Source organism: Nelumbo lutea, chromosome 2, assembly GCF_056320005.1.
Source record: "Nelumbo lutea isolate HS-2025 chromosome 2, American lotus-T2T, whole genome shotgun sequence".
Lineage (NCBI taxonomy): Eukaryota > Viridiplantae > Streptophyta > Magnoliopsida > Proteales > Nelumbonaceae > Nelumbo > Nelumbo lutea.
The window spans coordinates 111,351,904-111,375,317 of NC_142685.1; the positions used below are offsets into that span (position 1 = coordinate 111,351,904).

Below are 23,414 nucleotides of genomic sequence, written 5' to 3' on the forward strand. Positions count from 1 at the left end.
TCCTGTGTTCTGCCTGGAATTAACTCTTCTTCCCATTTCACCCAAAAAAAAGAAAAATATTTAAAATATTCTATTTCCAAATTCTAATTTCTTATATCTTATAAAAAATAAAATTGATTGTCTTTTTTCTTTTCAGTTCCAAGGTGTAAAAAGCAAAAAAAAAAATAATTAATTAATTAAATTAAAAAATATTTGAAAAAAGTGGAAATATTTATATAGATTTCACGTGTGATTGTCAACCTGGGTTTGTCGGTCAAAGCTGTTGGCACAAGGCAAAAGAAAAAGGACCGTTTGTGTATTGAGTGTTTATATTAGGAGAACAGATAGGGTCTCTATAAAGACTCTTTTGAGTCCTTTTTCAATCCAAACCTCCGTCTCTCTCTCTCCCCTCTCTGAAAGACTGGAAACTCTCTTCCTTGTTTATTTTCTGTCTGGCCTTTGGTTTCTTCTTGCTGTGTACGAGAGATGGAGTTGGGGTTGAGCTTAGGAGACACGTCCAAGGCGTTTCCGTTTGTGGAGAAGGCTCGTAGGATTAGCGGGAGCAGTAGCAGCAGTTTAGGGTTTTGCATGGGGTTAGGTGTTGGGGTTGTTAATGGTGGAGAGGAAGACAGGATAGAGATTGATGAAGGAGAAGATGGTGGTGGAGATGGGCAGCAGAGGGAGGAGAGGAGGGACTCTGCAGATCCGCCTGTTCAGCTCGATCTTCTCCCTCCTGGTCCCGTCCCTCGTAACCCGCCTTCTTCCTCGCCGCTGGGTTTTCCATGGCCAACTGAAAACGGTAATACCCGATAGGACCGACCGAGCATCCATTAAACTCTCTCTCTCTCTCTCTCTCTTTCTCTCTCTCTCTCGAGCTTTGGATTCTTTTCTTCATTTCGTTAGGCTCCCTTGCATGTGGGTGTTGATTGTTTGGTTTTTGGGGTTGTTGCAGGTAATTGTGAGGCGGGTTCATCGGGCCACTTGGGGGCATCAGCGAGAGGGTTCGACGTTAATCGGTTGCCTGCGGCGGAGGATGCTGACGATGGGGCCGCCGTCTCCTCTCCCAACAGCGCTGTTTCCTCGTTCCAGATGGATTTTTCCATTTATAGAGGAGGTGCTGGTGGAGGCAGCAAGAAAGATGCAGAATCTGCGGGCAATGAAGTTGAAGCGGAGAGAGCTTCCGAGAGAGCCAGCGATGAGGAAGAGAATGGTATGACTAGGAAGAAGCTCAGACTCTCCAAAGAACAATCGGCCTTTCTTGAAGAAAGCTTCAAGGAACACAATACTCTCAACCCAGTAAGTATCAAACCAGGAACCAGAGAGAGAGAGGTTTCATTATTAATTCATAGAGGAAAAAATGGAGGAAGGAGTAGTTTCTTCTATTACTTTTAACTTATTGGTTCATTTTACAAATACTGCAGAAACAAAAACTTGCGCTTGCGAAACAACTTAACCTTCGTCCTCGCCAAGTAGAAGTCTGGTTTCAGAACAGAAGAGCCAGGTATTCATCTGTTCATATTTTTCCTATTTTGTGCATAATATATATTTGATTGAAGTTGGAGTCGATTAAAAACTTGTTTTTGGGAAATGGGATAGCATTAAATTTCCATTTCTTTCTTGAAAAACAACATATACAGGACAAAGTTGAAGCAAACGGAGGTAGACTGCGAGTATTTAAAGCGGTGCTGCGAAACACTGACGGAAGAGAACAGGAGGTTGCAGAAGGAGTTGCAGGAGTTAAGAGCCTTGAAGACTTCCCACCCCTTCTACATGCAACTCCCAGCGACCACCCTGACCATGTGCCCCTCCTGCGAGCGCGTCGCCACCACCTCGACAGCTCCCTCCACCATGACAGACGCCAGCGCCACCACCACCACCACCATCCCAGCCACAAACAAGGCATCCGCTTTTTCTCTCACCAGACCCAGGTTCTATCCCTTCTCTCAAGCCCATGCCCCCCACCCGTCCGCTGCTACATGAGATGGAAACCAGGCGTTTCCGGTGATGGGTATTAGATTAAATAGATTTGATCTGTAAATACAAAGACTCTTATCAGTTGTTTTTTTTTTTTAATTTGTTTAACAGTTTTCATTTGGTGTGTCATTAATGGCGGAGATTCTGAAGTTGGGTTTTTTTGCTTCCTTCTTCTTTTGGGTTTTGTGAGGGGGAAAGAAATAGGGGTTAGAATTTTAGAGAGATAGAGAGAGAATTAGATTAAAAATCCCTCCTTTTTTCCTTTTTTCCTTTTTTGCCATTTCCCGCAAGAACAGAGCGAATACTACTTAGTTGTATCTGTTCTTATTTTGTACTAAATTTGGTAAAGAAAATACAGGAATTCAGAATTCAGATGGAACTGATCTTAGTCTTCGTTGAATGTTTTACTCTTGGAGCTGGAGAAGGTCGTTTTGATAAAAGGGGGCGAAGGAAAAAGAAATTAACCCTTCCTCCCTTTATTCAGACCTTTACCCTACACGAGAAGACAATGTGTGAGCGTGCACTGGTTACGTAGAGAGCACGAGGGAAACAAATGGACATAATCCAGCCATCACAGCAGTCACGTGAGGGAGCATGAGTGATGAATGTGATGTCTCATCCCCACATGAACTCCCCATCTCAGCTATGCCATTAAATAATAATTATAATACTAAGTGATTAATTAATAGCTTAATTAGAACAAGTGGGCAATTACCAATCAGACATGGGTGACGATGAAATACTTTGGATGAACATGATATTCTCTTTTATTAAATGCTGTGATGATGCTTGTATGCGTGTGTGGCAGAAGTGTAATGGATTATGGTAGGAAGGCTGGTGATAATTGATTAAGTTTTAATTATTTGTTTAATCTTGGGTTTAATGTCAAGCATATTAAAATAATAATAAAATATTGCCGACCATCAAAAAGCCTAATTGAACCCCGGAAGGGACAAAAATGGGTACATGAGCTAAGAGGGAAAAGATCAAGTAACAAATATAAAATAGGTCATCCAATGATTTGTACCGGGTAGAGTTGGTAACACTTGCAAGAATTTGTCTACCATGTCTTATCTTTTGCTGCTGATGCCATCAACCAGTCTTTTGTGTGAATGCTCTAAAATAATTAGCATACTGTCAAAGGGGGGAGTCTAGGTCTGATGACATGATGCATTTGCCACGTGTCTTATGCATGTAAGACGTGGAAACCCTCACTGGGGTCCCACCCACTTGTAGCATCAGCATGAATGCTCACGATCATGTCAATTTTTAACCATTTGATTGGTGCACTGTTTTTTTTGGAGATTGGAGATTTGTTACAACTTGCAATCATTCATGTGTTTCAGCTTAAATATATTATTATCTTAGACTCACTCAATGGTAGGTATTAATTCTTTCCTTTGGATATGAGAGACATGATTATTTATTGGCAGTCTGTCTGCGTCTAATTTCAGTTGTTGCATTTGTTGAATGTGGGTTTTGAAAATATTATTAGGTGTCGATTTCCCAAGTTGTAAATTTTCAAGGATTGCTTCAGCACAACCCATGTCAAAGAATGGGATTGCTTGTTTTAGCTTATTATAATCGGGGGGATTCAATACATGGGATATAGACATATTAAAACATTCCCTTCTCTATGTAAGAATGTTGTGGAGCAACTATCAAGCTTAAATCTTTGATTTTGGTTCTTTTTCACCCAACCCTTCTGTTACCTTTTTCTCTCTTCGTTGGAGGCAAAATGGGTCTGGTTAAGCTTAAGCCCATTTTTATAGCTGAACCTGCCTAACCCATGTCACTTCCTTCGCATTTGATCCTAGCTTAGATTGTGTTTAATCTTTGATTTTGGTTCTTTTTCACCCAACCCTTGTGTTATTTTTTCTCTTTTAATTACTTGACAAAATGGGTCTGGTTAAGGCTGGTCTTTAAAGCCCATTTTTAGAGCTCAACCTGGTCTACCCATTACACTTCCTTTGCATTTTTTATCCTATCTTAATCTTTGATGTTGGTTCTTTTTTTGACTCAACCCTTTTGTTAGTTTTCTTTCTTAGTTGACAAAATGGGTCTAGTTAAGGCTGGTCTTCAAGCCCATTTTTAGAGCTCAGCCTGGTCTACCCATGTCATTTGTTTGCATTTGATCCTAGTTGAATCTTGACTTTTTTGCCTTTTGGTTGGAAAATGGGTATGGATCTAGTTAAGGTTTCATATGGTCTTGTCTTGTTCATGGTTTTTAATACTGCGGATGGTGCTGGAGTTGAGGTAGTACAACCACTTAATGGGAGTAGATGAAGCGGTCGAGTAAGGGGGAGTCCAATTAAAGAGGTTGTTGCTTTGTATGGAGGCCAATCCTTCTGAGAAATTTCTGATAAGTGGAAATCAAGAATGTGATGGGATGTGGAGATATGGACCGAGGGAGAGTAGGTGATGGTACTAGAAAAATGAGAAAAAAAAAAAGGAGAAACATGAGAGAGAAAAAGCATGGCACAAATGTACATAATAAATGAGGTATCCGGACAGGCTCCACAAGAAGGAGGAGCTTGCCATCTTCTACACGCAATGTAGAATGATTGGGAAGGATAAACGTTAGTTTGGGGGAAACCAGAACCCAGAGAGAGAGAGAGAGAACATGTTTGAAGGGTTTGAAAATGAAAAAAGAATTTGTCTTTTGACTTGGAGTGGGAGAAGATCTTTGTAAATCTGGTTCATCCGTTAAATCAAGAATAAAGCTTTGAAAAGACGATGATCTGAGCTTCTTTTCTTTCTTTTTTTATTGCTTTTCTTTTTCTTTTGGGTTGAAATAGAAACAAACCAAGAATTAGGTTGGATGGGTTCTTGTTCCTGTTGTTGTTGGCTGTAATTGAATATGATTAGTATATTATAATGTTGACGGAAGATGGAAATGTTCATGGGACCACTGAAACATGCCTCCCTTCTCATTTATTTTTCTTTTTGGCTTGGCCTGGTGACATCACTGCTTTTATCTACTTGATTTCGATTGACTAACATCCACTCTCCCTCTCCTCTGTACTCATTTCTTCTTCATCATGCTTTGTGCCATGTTTAGATAGTAGAGAGAAAGAGAAAGAGGGATGGAGATAGAGAGAATTCTAGAGAGAGAGAGAGAGGTCATCATGGTCATAAAAAATGAAGAGTAAAAACATGGTGGGGCTGGTTCTGCACGGGCTGGAGACAATCCGACCAAATCCAACTGAACTAGGCCCCAACACAAGACTGGCACCATCTTTTGATTTCTTACCGGAGACCAGTTCCATTGAACCAAATCACTTGGTTGACCCCGCTTGGGATTTTACTCCTTTACACTTTAGGGTTGGTAAATGAAAATGAGTCCTCAAGAATGTATCAACACGAAATGTGGTATAAGTTAAAATATAGATGATTTGTTCCTTCTTAAAAATAAAAAGTTTGTGGGACTTTATCAAACAGGTGTGCTTTGGTTTTGGGGTAGAGGAGTAGAACTTATTGATCAGGCCCAACTACAACCAAATTGACCTATCAATAAATAAACTATAACCCAATTGACCCAATCCTATACAATCTATACTTCGGTTGAATTGTAGATATCTCTAGATTAAAAAAAAAATCAAAAAAATATATTATGGTGTGTAATTTTAGATGAAATAATATTATGGTGTGTAAAATGGTTTTATGAATTTATTTAGGTAATAGATGATTGAATGTTTATTTTATTATTTAAATCTATTTACTGTTTAATTAAACAATTAAGTTTGTTGTACCGATTTCATGTTAATTCATGTTATGCGTGTCATTTAATATAGAATTAAACATGCCATCGTGTTAATTTGGTAACACAGGTAATGTAGTGTTATCCTTATAATAAACAGGTTGTATTCATGTTTGAAAATATAACAACTAATTAATCATATTGTCTTTCATATTGACCCATTATTCCATCTCATAAATTTTTATTGGTTTGTATAACTAGAAACAATAATAAGAGGAGGAATCTATCACAAAAACAAGGAGATTTGAAATAATATATTTCAAAAACCCAATAAATTTTTTGAGAGTAACAATTAAACTACTTTTGGATTAAACAAATAGGACCATCCAAAAAATTAGTTCCACATTTATAATGTATACCACCTAACTATTTATTGTCATGACCTAAACTGTATATTCATTACTTATTAGAACAAAACAGCATGACCCATGACAGGATGGAGTGCCTGAACATGATTCCTTCCAGGCAATAAAGAACTCCCACAGATAACATTGAAACTGCATTTCAATATATACATCCATGGATGCATGAATAAGAGCAATTTATTCTTACACACAATACAGGAAATAATGTGCATTGCATGAGGTATTAACGGTGGAACCAAAAAGAGAAGCTAAGCTAGAGTAGGTCAAACTTTATCCAGTTCTTCTGTATGCATTAAAGACTTGAAGTTTCTCCTGAAAACTGAGATAGATAGAGACTAAACAGCTTTTTATTCTGACAGTATGTTTTGTAACATTTTGTATGATCAGTAATAACCCCATTTCCGTATTCTCCAGGAAGAAATGATTAGGCTTGATCTATCAAATCAATGGGTGGGAAAGTTGGATCAAATCAATCAATTCAGTGTACATAGATGTGGAAATACTTGATTAAACTTGTCAAATACAATTAGTACACTTGGGCTGATTAAAGTCCGTGAACCTCACAACACTGTAATTGAAAATTATCCGAATGTCATATCATACTGTTAGCTTTCATTTGAAGTATCAACAAATTAAGCTTCCAAATCAAGAGTCAGGGAATTTAGATTCTTCACATGTTCCTGTTCCTTCTCCTTAACTTCATCCAGAGAATTGATTAGCTCTGAAGAAGGGTATGATATGAATATAATGATTTTATATATTGATACTTGAGCCAACGATATATATTCACTTAATCAAGCAACGATGATGGAGGCGTTGATGGTGCTTGGCTGCTCATTGCCTTTGTTTCTCCAGGCTTTTGCCAAACTAATTTGAATTGGAATATAATACAGCAAAAATGTGAATCACATGTATTTGCATCTGGGTTTCAAATTTGTAACCACATACATGCATGCGCATCTCCTTATAAAGCCGGTCATGTCTCAGGAACGTGCAATTGTTGGAGTTGCTTCAACTCATACGCCGCAATTTGAGTGCGATAGAACTATCTATCTCTTCCTTAGATCTCTGTTGGTTTATATTTGTAGTGGGGAAATGGTTTTGTTTTTATCCGCTTAATTCTATGGATCTGTAAATGGTTTCTTTCCTCTCCTTTTTCATGTGGCCAAATGAACTCAGAAAGTCAATGTCAAATAGATAGGTGACCCATGAAATCTAGTCTATGATATCACCTTCATATTCAAGTATTTCCTTGATAAAACATCAGCCCTTTGCAACTTTTGAAATTTTCAGTCAAGACAATGCCGAAACTGGACGGCTTTTGATTTTCCTTTTGGATAGACTTTTGGGCTCTGATTCTGAAAGCTTGAAATCCACTTGACCAACTGAAGTAATTGGCTGTGTAGGGTCCCAATGGATACAGAGATGACTTCTGTAGCTGCTATAGCTTCATTTCTGAGGATTCTCACTTGCAAAACCTTCTCCCCCAGAGTCCCAATGGATACAGAAACAATTACCCTCCAAACCTGTGACTCAAATTCAAGATTCAATCCGTCATTCAATCAAGAGAGGACCCAACAAGTAACAAGGAGAGGGGACTACTGCTATTGGGGTAGGGTAGGAAATGAATAGAATCCAAGTACAGTCATCATGATCACTCCTTAGCAACATTCATTCAGACATTTAAAACTCGTTCTGGACATCTTCCCACCATGAAAGCTAGACTCCATGTTATATTCCCATTTCCAATGCGAACTCGTATTTCCGCTGTTTGGTTTAAGAACACTCTCGGCGCGCATGGAATTCAAACCTACAATTTTCAATTTTCATCATTTTTCCTTGGATCGATAAGAAGTCGCTGTCTGCTATTGCTGGTACCATCACAGTAAGTCAGTAACCCACCTTATATATCTAAACAACAAAATGCGGTTCTTCTCCTTTCAAATCAACTCCCACTAGATTACAAACCCTAGCTAGCTATCATCATTACGTCTTTCGAATTCCATGATGGGCCCATATTAATTCCATCACCAACCAGGTCTCTATGCTGAATCTCATTATTGCATCCAGTATATATAGTTGTGTGTTTGATTGGTTCAAATAACAGTACAGTTCCTCTGTGGTTAGAAAGCAACCAATGTTGCGTTTGGGATTTTGCTCTTGAGAGACTAAGTGGAGCACCTTCCATTGAAAGTTGAAACATCCCATTAGGTCAAGGTTTTGTTCTTCCATGTACAAAAGTGCTTTTCATCAGCTCATCAGCACTGCCTGTTGGTGTATCAGCCAAATTTCTATATACCCAAAAAGAAATAATATTGAAATGGGCAAAAAGTCATATAATCATGCTTTTTTTAATAAACTTTTCGGTGGCTTAAGCAATCTTTCCAACAAAGGCTGAATCAGTGGTGGGTTCGGCCGGGCTCCATGTAGATATGAGATGAGATGTTCATCAACAAATGGCACCTTAGAGGGGATGTTTTGAGTCTGAATACAAATAATCAAGTCGCTCTGAGGGTGTTTGATTCTTGAGTTGTTGGCACGTTCAGTCAAGAACTCCAAATGTAAGGAAGCAGCATAACAAGAGAAACAAGTCTCCTCTCTCTCTCTCTCTCTCTCTCTCTCTCTCTCTCTCTCTCTCTCTCTCTCTCTATCCCTTCACATCCAAAGACACATGCATGCAGCTAGCAGCAGAAGATGAAAAATAAAGCCATAGATCAAATAAAACAGCAATGTTTCTGAAAATGAATATATGAAAGGGAAAGAACACTTCAGTGGTTTGAAATGGAGATGCCCACCACCTTGGTCCCACCCACAAGGACCCCAAACATGTACAACTCTAAACCCTCCAAAAGAGATTGATTGATCACTACCCCACTCTATAAAATTCCTTTAGAGGGTAGGGGCAAGAATATATATGCAAACAAAAGTAGGCAGGCTAATTTAGTCTGTCATTTCCCAAGCTACAAGTTGATGAGTTGATGCTAGACATTCCATTTCCATCTATTTGGAATCAGTCCAATCCCTCTATAGTTATAGTACTGCAATTGATCACTTCTGAACCAATACATAAAATTACAACAAATGAACCAGATACAGGAAATAGGATAAAGTAGTACCCATTATTCTGAGATGCTGGTATCATTTGAGGAAATGACTGTCTGTGATCAGAAAAAATATGGTTTCTTTAAGGAAAAGAAGGTTTCCTAATCAGGTCAACTAGGCAAACTTGTTAGCTAGTTAGCTATAAGAATTCAACTATTTCTGTGTATATATTCATTCTCCAAAGTCCAAACCACTTTATCCTTCTTTTTCCCGTGAATAAAGGTTGGAAGGAGGGTCTCAAAAGAAGTTGTCCATCTCTCTTGTCTCTTAAAAAAAACGAAAGAAAAGAAAGAAAAACAGTGGAGAAATTAAGAAGAGCACCAACAACGGCATTAACTTGGGATTTCCACATATTGTTTATAGCAATATTGAGAGATTCAATAAAGTCAGAAGACAAATGCTGAATCTAGTCTTGCAAGTTTGATTGACATTTCAGCTTTGCTCAAAATATCAGATTTATCGGTCACATCGCCTCAACCCCTAGAATTATGAGACATGATATTTCATCCGAGATAGGATATATCCTATCTAAATTGTCTATTAGAAAGGGGTCTTTGTGGTATTTGTGGTGGTGTCAATTGGAGTGGATTTGGTCCAATTCGATCCAGTCCAATGTGAGTCCATTATAAATGGATCAGGTCCAATTCAGTCCAATGAATATTTTGGACTATTTTGGATCGGTCCAATTTAATTTTTGAATCATTCAGTCAGTTCAAATTCGTTTTGATATAGACCAGTAAACCTGGTCGATTGACACCTATATTCTTATCTTATATCAATGGACTAGATATTGGCTTAGTCCAACCCAATCTAATATATAAATTTATTATGGACGGACCAAGTCCAATCCAATCTAATAAATATTTTGGACCAAATTGATCAAATCCAATATGTCTTGTTGGTTCGTCCAATCCATCCAAATTGATTTTAGATTGGACGAGGTCCAACCCAAAACCGGTCCATTGATAGCCTTATTTGTGGAATTACCAGTAAAAGCATCTCATTTGCTAAAACATTGTTGCAGATAAAGAACACAAGATGCCATTGTTCTCTTTTCTTCTTCATTTCAAAATTTAGCAAAGTATTAGACATCATCGACCAATACGTATAGTATCGGTCTGTCACCGATGCACTGCTTTTAAGGAATTTTTAAGAAACATTTTTTTTAATGTTAAATATTAATATTCTCTCCCTTCTCCCAAATTTTGATGAAAAATCTAAATACAAAGGTTAGTATGAGGTTCAAAGTAGGACTGTTCATGGGTCGGGTTGGGTCAGTTTACTAGCATTTTTCCAACTGACCCGACCTGGTCGGTTTACCTAAAAATGAAACCGAAACCGATCCAGTACTAAGTAAAACTGACCTGGTCAGTTTGAATCGGTTTGGGTTGGTTTGGGTCGGTTTCATGAATGATTCTCTTGGTGTGAACGGTAAAGGATTCAAGTCTAAGAAAGCAAAGGCTGGATGCCTGGAAATGAAAAATGATTTGATGGATTTAAACTGATATTTTATATATTTGAAATAAAGCTGAAATATATATTTCTACAAATATATATCTGAAATATATATTAAAATTGAAATATATCATACATATATAATATCTGAAATATATTATATATATAATATATTATCTAAGTCGGTTTGGGTTGGTTCGGTTTCGGTTTTCACATATGAAAATCGAACCATCGGTTTGTTTTTTTTGTAACCTAAAATCGACCAGTGCTGAAGAAAAACCGGCCAACTCGGGTTGGATCGAACCGGATTGATCGGTTTGATCGATTTGAGTCTTATTATAAACAGCCCTAGTTCAAAGTATTGATAAACCTCATACGTCATATCTAGGTATATCGATACTTTGAACCTTTATTCTACTAAAATCAAACATTGTTTCTTTCTAATAGCTTGATATTAAGTTGTAGGGGTACTTCGTGAATAAAAAACAATAGGTGTCCACGCACTCAAACATTTTCCGCTTAATTTAGGTGGTCATCTTACAATTTCCAAATAAATTCTTAACATAAGGCCGATTAAGTAAACCAATTGAAAAATATAGGAGTGTTTTAGTAAAATATAAACTATAGTGTAGGTTTTTATAAATCCATAAAAGTATAGGGGGTGTTTGGTAAATGACCCAAACTTTATATATTATATGTATATCATTAATTAATTAAATTAAAATTTATCAAAATATATTATTAATTTTTTTGAATGCCCAATATATTATTAATTGAATGAATTAGAAATGACTTCTCATTAATAGAAAGAAACTAGAAATGACTTTGACATTATATATTGTATATGATGAATAAAATGATTTCAGAGAGCTTCTATTTAAGCTTTGAAGGTATGACTCTCTATTGATCAACATAGACAATTCAAAATTTCAAACCGACTTTGTAATAAATACACATTAATGGTATGTGGACGTAAGCATAAACAATTAAATATTATCACATTAAATCAGTGGTAGATTCATATTTAATCCAATTGAAAAGGTTTCCAATAATTCAGATCGCACTAAATGAAGTAGAAACAGGGTATCGCTTGTAAAACTATTGATATGTCTTCAGTGTTAAGCATTTGTCCTCGTTGGCCACTGATCTCTTCTTGCTTCTTGGTGTTTGGTTTGGAAGAGAGTTCACAACGTGGTTTCCTTCTCTTAGTTTGATTTGATGGTTTGATCTAAGTGGGATGCTATTACACTCCTCACAGAATTTCACATTTCTACAATGGTTGAGTATATTCTCTAATGATGGTGTAGTTTTTCTTGAAGACAATGCATTGTTAGGAACCCTCAAGTCAAATGCACGCCTATAACAAATGAGTGATTTCCTCAAGCCAAATACATGCTTATAATGAGAGAGAGAGATTGCAAGGATGGAAGAAACATGCAAGAAAGTCCAAGAATATGCTCCCTTGCATACGTATATTGTGTTGATTATAAAGACCCCAAAGTCTTATATTCAGCACAAGTTGATAATAAATTAATCAATTTGCAAACATGTTCAAATACAGTACCCATATAAGTCTTAAGTTACTTGTGTGTGCGTGTGTGTATTTATATATATAAATAAAGAAAAAAAAAGATCATTGTAAATGTTCTTAGATGGACTGGAACGTTATCCTCATTACGCTAAATCCATTTGGGGTAGGTTTGGTAGTATTGTCGTTTTTTCAAGCGGCGTTTATACCTTGGAAATCGGAAAAGTAGGTATTCTTCTGCATGGAACCCTGTATAGATGTTCTATTATTATTTAAGATAATTATTAGACGCCATTAGACACCATATAGCAAGAAATAATTTTAATGTTTTCTTCAGAAAATAATTTTACGTAACCTGAAGGCAAGAAAAAATTCTTGAAATGGTTCAAACCAAACAAGAAAAGTATAGGTGTTTGGGTAAAATTAAAATATCTAGCTACATGGCACTGACTTTACACATTTCTTTTGAGAAAAGACCATAGAACCAAACATATACTTGATTGTGACTTTTGCTAGCTTAGAAGGTAGTCTACCGCATTGTTAGCATGAAATCCAATGTTCTGTATCAATCCGGCGTGTTCAGCTTCAGTCAGTGCAAAGCCCATTCGAGCAGTCTTTACTCTCTCAGACTACGTTTGGCTTAAGAAACTGCACAGGGCCCATTACAATTGCAAATGGGTGAGTTACTAACAACCAACTAAAACACCTTTCTTGTTTTTTTTGTTTAATGGAAAAATCTATGATGCTGAAAAGATATGGTACCAGAAGAGTATTGACCAAGCGAAACCCACCCATAAATTTTGATAGATACCATCTGATTGGTTAACACATTTATGATACGGGTTGATTGGTGATAAGTTGTTCGGATATTATGTCTTTCCAGTATCATAGTCGAACCCTTTTCTTTTTTAATTTCCATTCAAATGTTTAGGTTTTGGGCCCTGCTTAAGCCAGGGTTTCATAAATTGAGTTGGACTGGATTCTTTGGGCTGAAGGTAAGGGTGATAATTTTTAGCCTGGCCTGGCACAGAAAGTTTTGGGCTTGGGGCTAGATTTTGTATTTAGGCCCAATAAGTCCAAGATGTATTTAGAGTCACTGGCCTGGAACCAGGCCCAGACATGGGCTAGAGCTCCTTAGCATAGGTGTTAGGCCCCATGATCACCCTTAACTGAAGGTCAGCTGGGGGTTGCGGTGGCCATACCCTTGCCTAGGTTGCCCTTGGATTGACCTAACCAGTCCAACCTGGCTTGTGTTGCACCCCTACAAATGTATACAAAGAAAACATGTTTTTTGTTTATTTCCTCTTTCTTTCACTGGCAACCAAATGTCGCCCTAGGGAAAACTGTAGGATATGCTATGTTCTCCATATAACTTGCATCAGTGCATGAAAATAACAAGAGTACTCGATTTTATTGGAGAAACTTGAGCGATTTCAACTTTAAGATGGTTGAAATAGAGATTTAAAATCAATTAATCTAAGGTTTTTATTTTTTATTTTTTTGAATTTTGAGAGGGAGAAAAGTTGGCCAATGAGATTTTGATTCCCATTGACTAAGAAACCCATGTTCACTTTTCAGATTTATGTGGGAACCAGTGAAAGTTTATTTTTCTGCATACCACTTATCAAGGTAAGTGATACATCTCCTAGGTGGGTAAATTAACTCTCCCATTTATGCTCTGTTCGCTTTTCAGTAAGTTACTTACTCAGATAAATGCAGTTACCTGGGTAAGCTTTTACCCAGGTAAGTGCATTTTCCCATGTTCTTTTATTTCTCATGTAAATAAGGAAATGACCATTTTAGCCATAAAAATCCATTATTAAAAGGTGTATTTTTGTCCCATTCAAGTGTTGGCAACTTTCCCTCTAGGTGGGAAAGTTATTTATTCACCTAGGAGATGTGTCTCACTTAATCGGGTAAGTGGTACCCAGGAAAATAAACTTTTCCTGGTCCCCACATAAATTTGAAAAAAGAACAAGGGATTCTTGATCAATGGAAACCAAAATCCCATTGACCAACTTTCCCCCTCTCAAAATCCGAAAAAAGAATGCCCCCTTAGGGGAAAGTTGCCAATACTTGGATGGGATAAAATGTCCATTTTAATAATGAAATTTTTATGTCTAAGATGGTCATTGCCTTATTTACATAGGAAATAAAAGAACGCGGGTAAGTCTTTCTTACCCAGGTAAGTGACTTACCGAAAAGTGAACAGGGCATAATTCCTAAGAATTAGGTTCAAATTGAAGCCTTTGATTTTTCTAAATGAACAATCATCTCTGTGTTCTCAAGTCTCAATTAATTCATAGTTATGTTTAAATATGGTTCACTTCTTGAATCTTGAGTTAAATATTATAGGGGATGTTTGGCATGGATGTGCTCATGCATAGAAAATCGGGAAAATTGTTGTGGGCTCAAAGTACGATGCAACATTGTTTATTGCATTCTATTACACATCACTGCCATCTAAGCAAAACAGAATCACAACTGATGAGCGCGGATTTGGCCCTCCACTGAAATTATGACATCTAGCACATCATGCCAACTAAGTGCAGCCTCTTGACAACTAGACAGCTCGAGCTAGCTACGAGCAGCTCGTCACCTACAGGCAGCTTGCCACTTACAGACAGCTCGCCACTTAGGGGCAGCTCGACACTTACAAGCAGCTCAACATAGGCAGCTCGCCACTTATAAACAGCTCGCCACATACAGGCGGCTCGCCACTCCACAGGCAGCCTGACGTCTTATGAAGAGCTCGCCACTTAGGGGCAGCTCGGCACTTACAGGTAGCTCGGCATAGGTAGCTCGCCACTTAGGGGAAGCTCGACACTTACGGGCAGTTCGCCACTTACAGATAGCTTGCCACTTACAAGCAGCTTGGCATAGGTAGCTCGCCACAGGCAGTTGGCCACTCCATAGGAAGCCTGGCGTCTTACGAAGAGCTCACCACTTAGGGGCAGCTCAGCACTTACTGATAGCTCGGTGAAAAGCAGCTCGGTGAAAAGTATCTTGGTGCAAGGTAGCTCATTGCAGAGCAGCTCGGCATATCGCAAGAATATTTCCTACCCGACAACCATACCTGCCAAATCTGGAGACATGCGCTCATGTCTGTCATCGTGCCTGCCAGCCCTGAGAGGTGTCCCTTGTCTGATAGGGCTGTACCCTGCAACGGTTACCTACGCCCACCAGCTCAGCCATGGCAAGTAACAGTTGTGACAGAGAATCAGAGGCGGTTACGCCAAATATGTCAGGACACCACTATATAAGAGCTCTGACCCCCCAGAGGGGAAGGGGGGATGAAAAATAGAGGTAACCCCTGCTCTCTAACTCTCTTATTTCTGTAATATCATCTTCAAGCTCTCTACTATCAGAGTGCTAACTTAGCCATCGGAGTGGCCCCGCCGGGTAAACACCCCCGGGTCCTCTGATTCAGTTCTCACAGGTTCATCGGCTCCCGTCGTCTACAAAGAGGAGTAGATCATCTCATGCAAAGGGCAGTCGGGTTGCATTACACTAGGAGGCTCGCCACCAAGGCAGCGCACCCAGCAGCTCATCAAGGTAGCTCACCACTAGGGAGCTCGTCACCAAGTAGCTCACCACCAGGGAGCTCGTCTCCAGGTAGCTCACCACCAGGGAGCTTGTCACCAAGTAGCTCACCACCAGGGAGCTCGTCACTATGTAGCTCACCAAGTAACTCACCACCAGGGAGTTCGTCACTAAGTAGATCACCACTAGGGAGCTCGTCACCAAGTAGCTCACCAAGTAACTCACCACCAGGGAGTTCGTCACTAAGTAGATCACCACTAGGGAGCTCGTCACCAGGTAGCTCACCACCAAGGAGCTCGTCACCAAGTAGCTCACCACCAGGGAGCTCGTCACTAGGTAGCTCACCACTAGGGAGCTCGTCACCAAGTAACTCACCACCAGGGAGCTCATCACCAAGTAGCTCACCACTAGGGAGCTCGTCACCAGGTAGCTCACCACCAGGGAGGTCGTCACCAAGTAGCTCACCACTAGGGAGTTCACCACCAAGTAGCCCACCACCAAGCAGCTCGCCACCAAGGAGCTCGTCACCAAGTAGCTCACCACTAGGGAGCTTGTCACCAGGTAGCTCACCACCAGGGAGGTCGTCACCAAGTAGCTCACCACTAGGGAGTTCACCACCAAGTAGCCCACCACCAAGCAGTTCGCCACCAGGGAGCTCAATGAGTCACAGGCCACCTGGGATTTGGTCAAATGACAAAGTACTTAGCCAAAATTGATACATCAACAACAATAGAAATATATGCAGCTATAATCGCTTATGTGGTGGCAATGTGTCATTGAAATAATATGCACACAACACCACGATACCAAACATCCACATAGTATCAAACATTTCACATCTGCTGCAACTTTGATCACTTGCAACTGCCCAATAAAACACCAACATTCTAGAGATAGAATCAAAAACTGATTATTTGATGTTCTGAATTTGAGTCTATTCTAATACCAGAAAGAAGGGTTACAAATCTGATTTTTATTGGTGATCTCAGCACATCATCATCATCATCAGCCAAGACTTATTCTAACTATATAGGGCCGATTACATGAATCCTGTTTCACCAGTTCATTCTGTTTAATGCCATATCGATTGTTAAATTATTGATGATCACAGCATATAATCATAATTGTAAGTTGCATGTGCATGTCCGATTGATGACATGAAGCAGTAGCATATATGGATGCAAGAGAACTGTGATGAACATTAGGAGGACGATCTCCATTCTCCAGCAAGCTTGAATAACCTTTAAAGTTTAAACTCTTTCAGGCTTTCACCAGAAGAAGCGCCTAATTGAACCTGGTTCTGCAGTGGCCAGTACACGGCTGGATCTTTAGTCTCATGCCAGGCTTGACCCTATTGCCCATTCATTAAATGGGCCTACCCAACTATCCATGATAAACTGGATATGTTGATTTACTCATTAATTAAATGGGCCCATCCCGTGTTATCGAGCATTCCACAACTTGATGTCTGTTAGTTGGGTCGTTTAATGGACTTTAATCCAAATGCAACATATTTTGTGGCCCAAAAAAGGGGCCTTGTGTATTCCTCCCCTTCCAACAAGTCATGGGCCAAAGTTCAAGCGCAAAAACCTTGTCTATTCCTTCCACCAATTTGGTTCAGATAGGAATTAGAATCGGAATCGGAATGGGAATCAGGTAGAATGGATTTTTATTCCTAAGGGAGGAAGAGATAATGGCCATTCCCTCAAACGGGAGAATATCATTCTATTATGAATGAGAATGGAATTTCAATTCTGTCCAACCAATTCTGATTACAGACTCCTATTCCTGCGAACCAAACAGCTGCACATGTCTAATAATCAATATTAAAATTTTGTACGGTTCTATTGGGCTGAAACTTTTAACTCATGGGCTGATTATTACGATATGAGAGGCCTGCTCTCCTTTCCAATTGGATTGAGCATAGTGGGTGCGTATGGTCCCTCGCCCATTTTCTTAAGAGGCAAACGTCTATGAGTCCATAAAGGGAGCTCAGATTTTCTACGCACTGTCTACCTATCGTGAATTGTAGTCACATCTCTCAATTCATAATAGAGATGTGTGGCTCCAATTCACTGTGAATAGAGAGTGTATAGGAAAAGTGAGTAGGAAATCCCGAGTGCCATTAAGGAGCCACAAAAGGCTAAATTGAAAAAAGGTTGCTACCATGAAAATTGATCCAAAGTTCCATACACGGTCAAGAAGGAACAATCAGAATAGTGTTGCTGGTTAGCCCGATCTGGGCTTCTTCTTCAGTGCCTCTCTTGGTGTAAACCATTACTTCTGGGTTCTTGGTCTGCTTTATCTCCTCTGTGTGTGTGCGCGTGCGTGTTTTTTTGGTTGTTGATCTGTTTAATGAATCCCTTTCACTTATAATTACTGGGTTAATGTAGAAGAGATTCATGCAGCGTCAATGTGAAGAATGTATTTTTAAGTGGGTTCTTAAAAAGGAGGGATGCCAACTGACCATCTATATTATAGTCACTAGTTTTTGATAACCCATTGTCCATACCAGAACCTACAGTTCCACAGGTTTGATTTTACCCTTCCTATTTTGGAGAGATGGTGGCTTAGTTGGTAAACAATACAAGGTTTGTAAAGGTTTCCCTACATTTTCCTTCAAACCAAACACAGCTTTTTTGGATTTTGAGAGGGGGAAAGTTGGTCAATGGAATTTTGGTTCCCATTGACCAAGAATCCCATGTTTTTTTTTTCAAATTTATGTGGGGACCAGGGAAAGCTTATTTTCTTGTACACATCTCCTAGGTGGGTAAATAACTTTCTCGCGTAGGAGGAAAGTTGCCAACACTTGAATGGGACAAAAATACCCTTTTTAAAAATGGACTTTTATGGCTAAAATGGCCATTGCCTTATTTACATGAGAAATAAAATAACATGGGTAATTGCACTTAGCCGGATAAGTGTTTCCTAAGAAAAACTTACCTAGGTAACTGCATTTCTCCGGATAAATAACTTACCGAAAAGCAAAGGGAGCCTAAATGCCAAAAAAAAAAAAAAAAGAAGATAAATCCTTAAAATAAGAAATGCCAAATGCAGCCTAACATTGGATAATGAACTTTAAGCTGTGTTTGGTTTGAAGGAAAAAGTAGGGAAAGGAAATGCAAAACTCGTCTCTTCCAAGTTCCACCCCTTTCCATACAAGGGAATTGTTTTTCATAGAGAGCAGTCCTACTAAACCCTTTCAACATGGATGTTTTTTCAAATGTTACCATCACAAATTATGGGCTTCAGACCGTTCTATGGGCTCTATGGGCCAAAGCCCAGTTATAGACAATTAACAATTCAGTCCAAATTCTAACATAGAACCCAAGTTCAAAACAACCCATTCCTCTAATTTAATGGGCTGAGTTTCGATTTTTTTATTCTCAGACTGGGCCTGGGGCCAAAATTGGGCTTTTATTTTTTGGGATGGACCAGGCCTTAGGTAATGCAAACCCTTCCCAAAGGACCTCATCCCAATCATAATCAAATCCGAGTGCATATTTCAGTGGGACTGGACCCAGTAGACAATTTGTGCTTGAGCTCAGGCCTTGATCCAACTTCATAGTGTTGGGCCTGGGTTGACCTTAAACCTCGCTTAACCCGAGTTAGGATCGTCTGTCCCGAAAATTTTCTGTCTCGTCCAATACATTTCGAACATGTCATCTTCGCCCACTCAATTTGAAACTAACAGAAAATGGACGCTAACGGCGGTGTAAACTCAAAAACAATTTAAATTTTGTAAACCTGCTACTTCCGCTTTCGTTTCTCGATGTCTACCTCTTTCGTTTCTCCCTCTCCCAGTTCCACCCGCTCTAATTCCGCTTCTTCTTCCCTCTCTCCTGTATGAAATTCGCCGCCCCTCCTCCATTTCTTTCCTCTCACCGGAAAAGGACCCATTTTCCAGTAACCCACCGTTGGATCAGAACCCCAGGACTCATGCAATGTACAACTGTACAAGGTGGGGTAGTTTGTTAATTCTGAAAGGTGATAGTTCCCACCACCAAGTGTGAACGCTAGACAAAGGATTGCTCTCGACTTGCAACTAGATTTTGATTTGGTTAACTTTTTTCAAAAAAAAAAAACTAGATTTTGATTGCTTTATGAGTTAATGTATAAGAAGGTAGATTTGAACCCTGCATTTAGCTATCTCAATGGTTTCTCAGTTATAGATAGTGCACAGAACACAGAATTTCCGTTTTACTTCTATTATACCAAAGTTTCAAACCCCGTATAGATAAATGAAATACCCAGGTTTCTCTAATAAATGATAGCTAACTACATGTGAATATGGAAGAAAGAAAAAGAATGCCGAAAAAGTGAAAAGCCAAAACCCAAATGAACTTCTTAATATATTTTAAGCTTTTGTTGTTCAAAGCAAAACCATCGCAAACAAACTCCCCGACACGGCAAAACCACCCACAAAACCATTCCTCAAACCATGTCCAACGATAGTGGGGCCACCGCCGGACCCTCAACTGCCACCTGTGCCGGAGCCGGAGCAGACACAATAGCCCCATTTCTTGGCGAAAGCACCATGACGATTGGGGAGAGCAATGGGAGACTTAACTGCACTTAATCCATTCAACAACTTTCGTTGTTGTATTCGTCTTCCGTCTGACTTTGCTTGCTCGTCCCTATTCTCTTTTTCTTTTTCTTTGCTCACCCCGCATTTCTTTGCTTGCTTGCCATTTTTCATCCGCAGAGAACCACCCAGCTGTCTAGAAGAGACAATGAAAAACCCTCCCGGTGACAACGTCCTCATACTACCAAATGAAATCAACCTTCTCCCAAGCATTATAGAGGAACCCATCCACGTATTGGTAGTCAAGGTGGTTTGTACCTAATGGAGCGCGACCCAGCCGGTCTTAGCCCGGTGTAGCGGCTCCGAAGCTCAAGTTAGAATCCTTCAAAAGCAAGATAATACCAGATAGCGCAAAGTTTGCATACCTTGCTTGTTGGGGGCAGGGGGCTCTTATAATCACTTCGTGCACTCGCTCCGAGGCCCTTGTTAGGTTGGGTATGATTACCCTTGTGCTTGTCAATTCGACCGTCGTCCTTTCTGCTGGGACAGAACCGTCACTGCCTAACCGTCTCTCTAACTGGAGATGGCGGTGTCAGTGGCGGTGGCAGGTGGCCGTTTAGAGTGCGGCCGCCAAACATCAGATCCCAAGTCAGTCAGGTGCGGCGCCCTCGGGCACGGACTTCCTCAGTGTCAGACATGGTACGACTTGTTTGGATTTGGTGCCCAGAAGGTGATGCAGAGTGCTGAGCGAGGCGAAGTCTTGAGCTCGGAGGTATCTATAGGGCAGGTCAGTTCGATGAGGTGTATCCCGAATTGTTACAAGGTTGGCCAGTTCGACGAGGTGTATCCCGAACTGTTACAAGGTGGTCAGTTCGGCGAGGTATATCCCGAGCTGTTACAAGGTTGGTCAATTCGGCGAGGTGTATCCCGAGCTGTTACAAAGTTGGCCAGTTCGGCGAGGTGTATCCCGAACTATTACAAGGTGGCCAGTTCGGCAAGGTATATCCCGAGCTATTACAAGGTTGGTCAGTTCGGCGAGGTGTATCCCGAGCTGTTACAAAGTTGGCCAGTTCGGATTACTCTGGTTTTGGGCCAAGGGTGAGTTCGGGCCCCCCGTAGGGAGTTCGGTCCGCTGGTGTCCCCTTGTTCACGCCTTAGGCTTGGCCCCTTTTGCCGAGCTGTTGTTTCTACCACGTGTCGCGTAACAGTGAGGTCGGGCCAAACCTTCCTTCATCAATTGCCCCCCACTCCTCGCGCCAAGGGTCTTGCCCTGGTGCGGGGAGTTTCGCGAGGTAGTAGGTGGATTTGTCCCGTCCTTCGAATCTTGACTGCGCGAGTTGCTTTTGCTAGGGTTGTTCGGTTTCCGAGAAGGCTGGAAACGTGCCTACTCATGAATGCTGATGGTTGTGACAGTGCGTGTTTTAAATTTCAAAATTTCGTGCCGCTGGGACGTGACAGCGGGTCATTCAAAAAGGCGTGCCACTGTTGTACGTGCGCGGGCGGCTGTCAGGGAGACGTGCGGCGCATCAGTTTCGGAAAGACGCGTGTCGAAGCGACGTCGGTTTCAAAAAGACGTGCGCTGATGTTTCACTTTTTTCGGAAAGACGTGCGCCAATCACGTCTCGACCTTATGGGACATGCGGCCAGCAAAAACGTGGGCCGTCGGATCGTCTTCGATCTGCACGGTCAATTCTTGGTTACTATAGCTATAAATAGTGGGGGACCCCAGTCGATTTGTCACTTCTGCGGTTTGTCTACTGAGCTCGCGTCCAACTTTTCAGCTTGCGTCCAAGTTTTTTCCAGCTCGCGTCAAGGCTGGTTATATAGCCTTCAAGGTTCTTTGGCTTGTTCTAGTCTCCAGAGCCTTCAAACTTTCTTCCGGTGAGTACTTTCCTGAATCCACCTTTTCCCCAATGTCTAGCTTTGATAGCTCAGACAATTCTTCAAGTAAGGCCGACGTAAATTCTACCAACCGAGCCGTGTCCCCCGACTGCCTCAGTGATCCTGAGGTGGAACTCGAGGACTATGAACCAGTAGGCCGAGCCGCTTCGGGCAGTTTGGCGTCTACCTCCCGCCGAGGTCGAATGCTAGACAGGTTTGGTCCCTCGACCATGACACCTGAGAGGCTTCAATCCATACTTATGTCTTACAACCTTCCTGGGGGGTATACATATTTTATTCCTTCGGGTAGCTTTCCTTGGGAACACGGTCCTGATGAGATCGTGATTTTTTGAGAGCAGCTCGCTGCAGGGTTGCGACTTCCTTTCCACCCCCTTCTCATCGAAGTCATAAACCACTTTGGTGTCACCATTGGCCAACTTCATCCGAACTCTATTCGGAACCTGGTGGGGACAGTTTCCCTTTTTGCGAGCAGAATTTCCCCTTGGACTTAGAGATATTCTCCTCTATCTTGATGCTCAAGAGACAAGCTTCTGCACGATCTTCCTAATAAGGTCCCAGCGTGGAAGCAGGACTACTTCGGCGTGCGAAGTGCACAAGGATGGCCCTTTCAGACCGGGTGGGGTGAGGCCGCTCCTGATTTAGGCGTGACTCTCGATAAAGAGACGTTGAAGGGCCTCCGGCAATGGGCACGACAAGGTTTAAAGTGCCATTACTACTTAACGAAGGCCAAGCTTATTGCGGCCAGCCTGAGTTCGGGTAGGTTTCTAGCTATGCGGTTTCTTGCTTGCTTTGTTCTTTTCATTTTTTCTAATGTCGAACTCATTTCTACAGGTGTGATGGACGCGGAGAGAACTCGTGGGGGGCGTCTGTTCCAAGGTATGAGGAGGAGGAAGCGGGTCGCCAAGCGAACTCGTACCGAGCTGCCCCTGGATGAGGAGCCCCAAGTTCCAGACCACACGCCGGAGGATCTGCTCAGGGAGCCCGAGGTGACTCCACCGATGCACGAAACTGCCGGGGCGCCTTACACTGAGACCACTCATACGGGCGCTCCTGCATACTCAAGTGCTCCTGCTCACTCTGGGTCCGCTCATACGCGGGCTAGGCCCTCGAACTCGGGAGCTCAAGGGGAGTTCAGGAGCATGTTGACGCCGAACTACGCTCTTCAGAAGAGTAGGGAGGCTACTTTCCCTAAGGAGATCGCGGCATGGACCGATCTTCCCTTGAATCAGGTTGCCTGCCGCGCCGTAACACATGCTATGGTGGTAAGTTAGATTACGTCGG

General features: G+C 41.0%; 1 protein-coding gene across 1 annotated transcript; it reads left to right on the forward strand.

The window, feature by feature from the left end:
• Positions 1 to 242: 242 nt before the first annotated feature.
• Positions 243 to 2,332, forward strand: LOC148872799 (homeobox-leucine zipper protein HAT14-like). The gene is made up of 4 exons (XM_088974031.1): positions 243 to 778; positions 932 to 1,275; positions 1,401 to 1,480; positions 1,617 to 2,332. Exons 1-4 carry the CDS (start codon positions 466 to 468, stop codon positions 1,957 to 1,959), a joined length of 1,080 nt encoding a protein of 359 aa, XP_088830157.1. The 5' UTR covers positions 243 to 465; the 3' UTR covers positions 1,960 to 2,332.
• The last annotated feature ends 21,082 nt before the right edge of the window (positions 2,333 to 23,414 follow it).

Coding starts and splice junctions, on each gene's coding strand:
- LOC148872799 (XM_088974031.1), top strand. CDS start 466: ATGGAGTTGGGGTTGAGCTTAGGAGACACGTCCAAGGCGTTTCCGTTT. Junction 779..931: donor TCCATGGCCAACTGAAAACG/GTAATACCCGAT, acceptor GGGTTGTTGCAG/GTAATTGTGAGGCGGGTTCA. Junction 1,481..1,616: donor TTTCAGAACAGAAGAGCCAG/GTATTCATCTGT, acceptor CAACATATACAG/GACAAAGTTGAAGCAAACGG.